The 10,513-nt window shown below is 46.1% G+C and overlaps 1 protein-coding gene across 2 annotated transcripts in view; it reads left to right on the top strand.

Annotated features, from left to right (window-relative positions):
• The window catches only part of kank2 (KN motif and ankyrin repeat domains 2), a 45,475-nt gene that overhangs the window by 19,389 nt on the left and 15,573 nt on the right, over nt 1–10,513 (top strand). For both annotated transcript variants that reach the window (XM_080724678.1, XM_080724677.1), the window contains exons 3-8: nt 3,034–3,109; nt 4,134–4,560; nt 5,900–6,089; nt 6,598–7,432; nt 8,393–8,605; nt 9,404–9,515. In XM_080724678.1, coding sequence (XP_080580804.1) covers nt 3,073–3,109; nt 4,134–4,560; nt 5,900–6,089; nt 6,598–7,432; nt 8,393–8,605; nt 9,404–9,515 — 1,814 coding nt within the window. In that variant the 5' untranslated portion in view covers nt 3,034–3,072. The remainder of the gene's footprint in view (nt 1–3,033; nt 3,110–4,133; nt 4,561–5,899; nt 6,090–6,597; nt 7,433–8,392; nt 8,606–9,403; nt 9,516–10,513) is intronic.

The raw sequence follows: 10,513 nt of genomic DNA, 5'->3' as shown, positions 1-10,513 counted from the left end.
GAATCGTCCACTGAGCAGTCAGCCCTGATTTATACTTCGGTTGCACGCGGGTGTCCCTTGCCAAAAATAGCAGATCTACAAGCTCACAGGAGGTGAAAATCAGGCTTGAATAAAGCGTTTTCAGGCTTGAATGTGAGCTCGAGGATGAAAGGGCAAGCGGAGACCATGACCTGCTGAAAACCTCCTGCACATCATCTGACATCAAAGAGGGCGAAAGAGAAGATGCACGCTAGAAAATCACACAGGGGGAAATACAGAGCAAGCAGAAAGGAGAGATATGGGGATAGAGTATGTGTGTCTGTGACTGTGTGTGTGTGTGTGTGTGGGGGGGGGGGGGGGGGGGTAAAAAGGGGCTAGAGCAGGGGTCTTCAACGTTTTCAGGCCAAGGACCCCTTAGTTGAGAGAGATGAAGCAGGGACCTCCACTACATATTGTATAAAATGTGTGATGTAGATTTTCATTGATAAGAGATAGATTCATAGACATGTTTGACAGCATTGTCATCAAACTTGGATTTGTGCTTTTAGTTAACCTTTCACTCTGTACTTGGTCTGCTCTTTTTTTACCTCCACACCAAACCTATTTGCCGAAAATAGCCGAACTACAAGCTCTCAACGGCGTTGAGAGCTTGTAGATCTGCTATTTTTGGCTAAAGTTCTCCTCAGAATAGGGATGCAAGGGTTCAAGTTGAAATGATCCTATTACAAAGATTTGTCTGGGCCCCCCTGTAGTAACTCTGAGGACCCCCCTAGGGGTCCCGGACCCCCTGTTGAAGACCCCTGGGCTAGAGAGTGTCTGTAAACCCTAAATTGAGACACAAGGATAGCATGGACAAAGGATTCCTAATAAGGTTGTAACCGGCAGCCTCAAAGCGTCGCTCCGAGAATAAGCTGCCAGGAAAACTTTCCCCCTGTAACTTCTCCTCTATGAACTGGGGAGAGCTGAAACAAACGGGCGACGGCCCGCGTTTCAGAAAGAACCAACGTGTGGGAGCAGAATGACTAGTGACAGGGTACAGCAGAGCTATCTTTGACCCGGAAAACATAAACACGGATGGGTAGGATGCGTATATGCCCTATATAGACTTGTGCATAATGTGCATGTGTAGGAAAGGATCTCCATTTTAGCGCTACAGTCATGTCCTTCTAGATTCCATAATGCCCACACTGTGTTTGCCGTCATTTTTATGCTCTTATGCACACACACATGCATGGTCGCACGCACACACACACACACACACACACACACACACACACACACACACACACACACACACACACACACACACACACACACACACACACAATGTTCAAGGCTGCTCGGTGGGAGTCAGGGACATGCAGCAGAGAATGTTAGAGAGGCAGGGGCTGAAATTTCTAAAGGGCCTTGTGGTGAAAATATTGAAAATAGCAGACCTCAAAGCTCACAACGCACTGCGCTGCGACGCGGCGCGTTGTGAGCTTGGAGGTCGGCTATTTTCGGTACTTCATAACACACTAAACTAAGTATAAAAAAGGCAATGGTGTGTATTTCTGGACAGTGAGGGCAATTCTTTCAACATAAGACGCTGCATTCAAGTTCAGGACAGTTTGAACAAGGCAATATTCTTGAATGCTGCCTTCAGGTATGGCATGGAAAGAGGGCGTTTGCAATTCTTTCCCCATAGTAAAAACTGCATTCATGGTCTAGAGAGGCAACCTTTTACAGACGGATACAAGGGCAGTGGCTCAAGCCCCCTTTGATGTGGGCACGTGCCTGGTGGGAGGGGTTTTGGCTCTGTCCTGTGATTGGCAGAGGTACTGTACAGTAGGGAGTGAATCACGATACTATACAGTAAGTGAATTGGATTTTTTGGCACTTATTAGATTATCGATTCACTGAACATGGCATGAGTTGCATCACATGAGGCAGAAGCACATGATAATGAGGCAACGCCAACAACACATCCGCTGGGAAGCTGTCCAAGGAGGCCAACATAAAGGATGAACTGTACCAATGTACAGTCGCTCTTACATTACTTACGTTTAGTTGATGTCAGGCAGAAACCTCTCAGAAACCATCTCCATATTCTAACTTTTTGTGTTTTGTCGTAAGTAAATGCCCTACTTCAGGGGTCTTCAACGTTTTCAGGCCAAGGACCCCTTAGCTGAGAGGGAGATGAAGCAGGGACCCCCTCTACATTATTGTATAAATGTCTTATGGAGATTCTCATTTCATAGATAGATTCATAGACTTGTTTGACACTTAACCACTTAAAATCTTAAATCGTCGATAATTATTAAACTTGACCTTTCACTCAGTCTGTACTTGGTCTGCTCTTTTTTTACCTCTACACCAAACCTATTTGCCAAATATAGCTGATCTACAAGCTGCGAGGCGTTGAGAGCTTGTAGATTTGCTATTTTTGGCTAAAGTTCTCCTCAGAGTATAGGTATGCGAGGGTTCAAGTTGTTCATTTAAAAATAATTATCCTTTCACACAAGGATTTGGCGGCCCCCCTGTAGTAACTCTGAGGACCCCCTAGGGGCCCCGGACCCCCTGTTGAAGACCCCTGCCCTACTTGATCATACAACAGGCGTCGCACGAGAGCATCAAAAGTAGCACATCTACAAGCTTGAAACGCGTCGCGAAGATCTGCTGCTTTTGCTATTTTTTTATTTGAATCCTGAAAAGTAACAGTTTTGGACATGTGAGGTTTCCACCTCACAGGACATTAATTCTGTTCTTCTGCTTTGCTTTGCTTTTTTGTGCTTTCTCTGCTGTATGGGAACACAGTAGACCAGTGGTTCTCAAACAGCGGGCCAATTTTGTGGGATTTTGTGAAAACCACACATTAGTACACATAAAAAACACATATAAAACACATTGTGAAATTAGCTTATCTACAAGTTCAACGCTTTGCAATTTGCAATGTGTTGAGGGCCGCATTGTGAGCTTGAAGACCTTCCATTTCCACAACTTTTGGTCTTTATAGTCATTCATTAATTGTTTCAACGCTGAGTGTTAGTAAATCATTCTTCTGTCTGTCCCCAGGTGAGAATTTGTGGGTGATTGCTTGACTGACAGCTCGTCATGGCTCAGGTGCTGCATATGGACCCTGGCTTCCCAGGTACTGTACATTACAACTCACATGTTATGTTGCTGTCAGGCTTTTTATGTTTTTTTTTTTCAATGTAAAAGTGTCAAGGAAAAGGAGCTACATTTGCTGATGTGTCTAGCTCACTACATACTATACTGTGAGCTCGTAGATCTGCTTTTTTCTGCGATTTTAAAGTGAAAGTGGTTCATATTTCTATCTGTGGGTTTTATAAATACCGGTATTGGACCAATGGCCAAAGTATTCCCAAGAGCTTGTGCCTAATAATATTGGATCAACTGGAACACAGGTTCCTTTTTCCATTTCCTGAAAAGAAACGGTTTTGGACATCCAACGTTTCCACCCGACACTAACAATGTATTTCATTCGATTCATAATGTTCAATAGCCATGTTTCCATAAACTTATTCGAATTAGGGAAGCGAATTATCAGAAATGCGTATTAAGACAAAGCGAATTTAGCCTGTTTCCATTAAACTGATGAAGTGCGATCCTGCCTATAGGAGGACGATATGGACCAGAACGTCATAATGTATTCACATTTATTGTCTGACCCGTTTCCATTCACAAATGCGCATTTAGTTTATTCGATAAAGCCTCAAAATCCACCTCCTCCAAGCGGATAATTTTTTTTGCAGATAATGAAAGTTTATTCGCATTCTGACGTGTTTCCATACAAAGATTTTGCGAATAAGCCTTAAATGCGCATTAAGAGGCTTTATGGAAACGCCATTAATGTAACCAAGATGTATGAATGCCTGTCTTATCAGCACTTGGCTTCCAAAACTCCATGTAATTTCAGAGTTACAGTAGGATATTCTAAGCCTTGCCGTGGCCTGGCTGTACTGTACACTGCAGCGTTTCCTCGTAATGTTGTTTGTCCCCAATTTGGAAGCTCCCTGCAGGGCTGGCGCACAGAACGTAAACACACAGCTGCCCCGAGATAATGCTATTTTCTGAAGTCTGAGTCCGAGATTAGACGTCAGATTTCCGTCTCGTTTAAACTCGATTTCCTCCCCCCCCCCCCCTCCCCTCAGGGAAGCTCAACCCGCCCTCCGGCCCCCCCTCCCTGCACGGTAAGGAGCAGGACTCGGCCTCCTACTCGGTGGAGACGCCCTACGGCTACCGTCTGGACCTGGACTTCCTCAAGTATGTCAATGACATCGAGAAGGGCCACACCATCAAGCGGGTGCCCAACGCGCGGCGGCCGCGCTATGGCTCGCTGCCCCGCGGCTACACGGGCTACACGGGCTCCTGGTGGACCTCCACCGAGTCGCTGTGCTCCAATGCCAGCGCCGACAGCCGCCACTCCTCCTTCTCGTACTGCGCGCCGGGCTACCACGCCTCCCACAGGCCCGGCTTCAGCACGGCGCGCGTGGAGAAGACGCTGCTGGACGCCCGCCGCAAGCTGGAGGAGGAGAGGGAGGCGCGGCGCTTCTCCAACCTGGGCAGCATGCACAGCAGGTCCGTTGGTTGGCTTGGTTGGACTCCTACTATTAATAGTGGTTCTCAACCTGTGGGTCGGGGGGGGGGGGGGGTCCCCAGATTATTTTGGGGGGGTCCCCAGATGAGTAAACAAACCAACATAAAGTTTAAGTGTATAGAGGGTATCTAAACATTTCTTAAGTGACAATTTTAGGACTTTTTAATACCTCTAAAGTGACAAATAAAACATTTGCCAAAATGTCAAATATTAGAGGCAGAGGCGTTGTGAGCATGTAGATCGGCTATTTCCACAATAGAACTGTGTTATACAAAATGTTATGCCTCAACTCTTAGTGCTCGTCAGGGTGGGGGGGTCCCCAGTTAAAATATGATTATTTTGGGGGTCGCGGCCTGAAAAGGTTGAGAACCACTGTGTTAATAAATGGACAGACTGTTATTTTAGATGAGTGGTTCTCAAATGTGTCAAGGACCCTTAAATTATATTTGGCCATGGAAAGAAGATTTGTGTTGTTATCCACAACTTTCCAACATCCCATCGTGCATTGCGCAGAAGTTGCACGGAGCTTCCGGCGCCGCAGCCGAGAGTGATCTACAAGCTCACAACGGTTGCATCTGCGACGCGACGTGAGCTTGTGTCTGCTGTTAACCGGAAGTGTGGTGCAAAAAATTCTCCAGTAAATTCCCGCGGAAAGAGGTGGATACATTTTCTAAATGATTCCACACATAGTTCATCTCGATTTTTCAAAATTGTTGAATAATATAATATATGAAAAATATAAATTAGTGTTCAAATGGTTTAACAGACCCCACTCTGAGAACCAATGATTGGATAGCCTGCTGTTTAGACAGATGCTTGGGTCATTGTGGGGACCCCCTCGAAAACATCTCAAGGGCCTTATCTTCTGGTGAAATGTTTACCTGGTATCCTAGTTTACTTGAGACACACTACACCGTTCTCTCTGTGACTATTTACCATGTTACTAGACCAGTGGTTCTCAACCTGTGGGTCGGGACCCCCAGGGGGGTCCCCAGATGATTAACTTAATGTGCAACATTGTTTTCTCACTCAACAGTAAACAAACCAACATAAAGTTTAAGTGTATAGAGGGTATATGCACTTTTCACAAGTGACAATTTAAGGACTTTTTAATACTTCTAAAATGACAATTTAAACCTTGGCCAAATTGTCAAATATTAGAGGCAGACATTTTCACAATAGAACCGTGTTATACAAACTGTAATGCCTCTTATTGCTCGTCAGGGTTGAGAACCACTGGACTAGACTAAAGTTCACAATTACTCTGCTTAATCTAAGAGCGTCTGCTAAATGCCCACACTGTACATTGTTCAACTGCAGCATGGCCGGCTCCAACACCTCCCTGAGCAGCGCCCACAGCTTCAACCGCAGAGCGGCGGACGGAGGGGGCTCCTTCACCCCGGGGGGCTCGGGCCTGTCCACCCCCGTGTCGCCCACCCCCGCACACCTGCAGCACGTCAGGGAGCAGATGGCCACGGCTCTCCGGAAGATCCGGGAGCTGGAGGAGCAGGTGAATACTAGGACTGCAAAACTGTCCATCATCTTCTAGGCCTTTATTATTCTACACGTTTTTCAATTCATCAAATTATCGAGAAGCAATCACCATTTCAATTATGTTTTTTTTTATATCAATGACTTGATTAACCTTTAAGCAGTGTTTTACACTATGGTGTCATGCAGAAATAGTGCGTTGTGATCTTGCAGATCTGCTATTTTCACTACTTTTTAGTTTTTCTATTTATTTTTTATTTTTTTGGGGGGGGGGGTTGTCTTTATTGTACTGTAGACTAACAGGAAATGGGGAGGGAGACATGGGGGGGATGACATGCAGCAAAGGTCGTCGGGATCTGGACTCAAACCCGCGACACTCTGTCCGTCTGGATTAACAGCCTAGGTGCCCAGATTTTTGAGTTTTGAGTTTCTGTCAATGATGACATGCGCAGAATAGGAATCAGTCATTAATTGAGTCATTTCTCAAATGATCGATATCAATGTGAGTAACTGTTGCCCCCCTGCAGGTGAAGACCATCCCCGTGCTGCAGGTGAAGATCTCCGTGCTGCAGGAGGAGAAGCGTCAGCTCAGCGTCCAGCTGAAGAGCCAGAAGTTCCTGGGCCACACCTTCAGCCGGGGGGTCCGGCCCCGAGGGGAGCTCTACATCGACATCCCCGAGGAGGAGGCCGGCGGCGCGGGGCCCAACAAGGACCCCCTGGGACCCAACAAGGGGCCCCTGTCGCCTTCCGCCACCCCGGACGCCTCCTCCAAGCAAGACTCCGGCTGCGAGATCGAGGACACGGTGATCGTGGCGGGCGCGCGGCCGGGCCGGAAGAGGGAGGTGCGCACGGTCGGGGTGGGACCGGACGAGGGCGGTGGCGGCGGCGGCGGGGGCAGTCGCCAGGAGGTGGGCGTGGGGGTCCGGGAGCAAGACCTGGGGCTGCTCCCGGAGGCGGAGGCCCTGAGGACCCAGGTGGGGCAGCTGGAGGGGCAGCTGCAGAAGACGCTGCAGGAGCTGCAGGCCGCGCAGCAACAGGCGGAGGCCGCCAAGAGGGAGATGGAGCGAGCTCTGCAGGCCCCACGGGCGGAGCACCCGGTCATGGAGACCAGCGTGGGCTGGCAGGAGCAGCCTCCGCAGGGCCGCCGGCTGCAAACGGTAGTCAGCTTCACGCAGCGCAGCCAGCCGACGGAGCAGAGGACCGTGGGCATCCAAGTGTACACGCTGGAGCAGCCCACCGTGGTGGAGGTGGGCACGCTGCTGCGGGCAGAGAGCTGTAGCGCCCCCTCTGCTCCGCCGGCCGCCGCTGCAGTCCCAGAGGGCCTCCACCACAGAGGACATGCTGAGGCAGCTACTCCAGAGGGTAGGTGCTGTGTTCTGTGCTCCAAGCTAATGTTCTAAATATACAGTTTTCAGGGCACAACACAATACGCTTTTTTATGCCTGCATCTTAGACCAGTGGTTCTTAACCTGCGAGTCGGGACCCTCAGGGGGGGTCCCCAAATTATTTTGGGGGGTTCCCCAGATGACCAAATTAATGTGCAACATTGTTTTCTCACTCAAAAGTAAACAAACCAACATAAAGTTTAATTGTATAGAGGGTAGCCTGTGCACATTTCTAACGTGACAATTTAAGGACCTTTTAATACCTCTAAACATTGGCCAACTTGTCAAATATTAGAGGCAGAAATTGTGAAAATAGAGGCGTTGTGAGCATGTAGATCTGCTATTTTCACAATAGAACCGTGTTAGACAAACTGTAATTCCTCAACTCTTAATTGCTCGTCAGGGTGGTGGGGTCCCCTGTTAAAATATGATTATCTTGGGGGTCGCGGCCTGAAAAGGTTGAGAACCACTGTCTTAGACAATATGGAGTGTGAAAATCTGTAAGCTCAACATCTTGAACCAACTTTCGCAGAATCTTTCAATAATTTCAATGTCACAATAAGACAGGCTAATTGAAGGCGTGACTATGTTTTTGCCATCCGTATGTCTGAGCGGCTAATCTCTGGCACCGCTGGACAGATCGTTGGCCGATTTCTCTATTGACCGTTAGTTGAACGATCAAAAAAAATGTTTTTCCTTAGATTCCCCCATTTCCACCTGACACGTTTTCCACCATGTTGTGTTTATTTTGTTGCAAAACACTATTTTTGCTTCTACTCCTACTGATTTCGTCCAAACATGGCCCACAATAAGCTACCTGGCCTGGCGGAGACCTTTTCTCCGAGGAGCACATTGTTCGAGTTAATATTATCTTTCGGTCAAAAATGTTCTTCCAATGTTCTTAAACAATTTATCCCTCACTGTTTTCCTTCAGCAGACGCTCCAGTTGAGCTGCCAATAGCAATCAGCTCCAAACAGGTACGAGATGTCCTAAGGAGTGAGCTGTCTACCTCGGTGCCTTTGGCAAATCCTGCCATTGCCATGAGCTCTACAGCTAATCAGATGGCTTCATCACATCATGTGAAAGTAGAAGCACACCAGCACACCATCGTAGAAGCCGTCCAGTGTCAAGAAGGCTTATCCCAGCCAGGTAATTAGGCAGCTCCATATCTCTTTCCATTTTATTGTATTTAACCACTTAAAGGGGAAGACCACCCATTTTCAATATTGAACTATGTCATTAATATACCTAGAGGAGTTGTGTGGAAATAGAAAAAAAGTTCCCCCCCTTCTGTGTTGCCTAGAACTGGATGATTGATTTTGGGGTTTGTATTGTAAAGTACAACTTGATGACATCACACCGTTGTACTTTACAATACAAACCCCAAAATCAATCTTCCATTCTAGGCAACACAGAAGGGCCCCCCCTTCCACACAACTCCTCTAAGTTATATTAATGACATAGTTCAATATTGAAAATGGGTGGTCTTCCCCTTTAAGCCCTATTCAGAAATGTAAAAGAAAAAAAAAATACTAGCCAATAAGCTCACAACAAACATGTTGTGTTAAGATGCATTGTGAGCTTGTAGATTTGCTATTTTCAAACGTTTAAAAAAAATGCGAAACTATAGTGAAATTAGGGAACTGGCATCTGCTGCATAATACCAGATAGCAATGTCATCGAATAGCTATATAATATACAGGCCACACTGATCCTGACTAAGACGAAAAGACTTTTGATATTTAGTCCTAAGACTAAGACTAAACAATTTCAGAAGGACTGTCTAAGACTAAATGGTGTGTTATTCAAAAGACTAAGACTAAATCAGAATTTGCTGAAAGAAATTAACATTGTTCAGGCTTAAAAAAATGTACTGTCACCTCAACTCATGTTTGCAAGTTTGAGACTTTGAGTCATATTCATCTTGTGATTTGTAATCGCCTGCAGCCTCAGCCTCTCCCCAGTCGTCTCTGAGGTCCATCATGAAGCGGAAAGCAGAGGGTGAACCTGGTTCTCCGTCCACCAAGAAAAACCTACAGTTCATTGGAGTCAATGGAGGGTAAGGGGCAGGCAGATAACTGTTGCTTTGTATGATGCCCTGAACTGTGGGAAAACGTTTATTTTGTTTATTTTATGTTATCGTATGAAATATATGTGTTCATAGCTCTCAGTTATTTAGGCCTAGAATTATTGAATGCGTTAACCAGTGAAAAATAGGAGATATACAAGCTCACAGCGCGGCACCGAGTGCCGCGCTGCGAGCTTGTAGATCTGCTATTTTTGAAAAAGTCGTGAAAATGTGTGCAAATCTTTGAATATATGTATTTTCAAAGCGAACGTTTGTAACTCACATTTTGCTTCAGGGGGGTCCCTGGAACTAAATATTTTGAGATGGGGGTCCGTGGCCAAATACATATCATTTTGGGGGTCCTTCACATGAAAACGTTTGAGAACCACTGACACAGCAGTCTCTCAAGAACAGACTAACTGAGCTCCAGTTCAGTGAAAAGGACCTCTTCTTTGACGATGGCTAGCCAGATTGCTGACATAGAAACATAGGTTTTTCAAAAAATCTCAGAAGGATTCAAAAGACACTTCGGGTCAAAATTCTAATTTTCACGATTTAAAAAAAATAGCAGATCTACAAGCTCGCCGCGCGGCACTCGGTGCCGCGCTGTGAGCTTGTATATCTTCTATTTTTCAATTGTTAAAGCATAAAATAATGATACACAATATAGTGTACCTGTTCTGAATGGGTTAAGAGGCACATGAGCTTTCTCGCAAAGGAGAAAGTCTGGAACAAGGTCTTTGTCAAAAGGGAGCGAAGTCCAGCGAACAGCCGGCATACTTTGATTGGACTCTAGAGTTGACAGTAGGGGTGGGCGATATGGTGATGAATATCGCTGAGACGATACAACGATATGCCTTTTCAGAGATATCATATATATCGTGATACAATGAGGGAGCCTTGTAAAAAAATCCAGTTGAATTGTTAATACAGAGATTCACTTCAGAATTCAATTTAAACCTGCATTTTGGTATACATCAGTAGTTCTC

The sequence above is a fragment of the Nannobrachium achirus genome (assembly GCF_963921795.1).
Source record: "Nannobrachium achirus genome assembly, chromosome: 4".
NCBI classification, from domain to species: domain Eukaryota; kingdom Metazoa; phylum Chordata; class Actinopteri; order Myctophiformes; family Myctophidae; genus Nannobrachium; species Nannobrachium achirus.
Note: the sequence above shows the minus strand (reverse complement) of the source record. Positions and strands in the feature narration are given on the sequence as shown.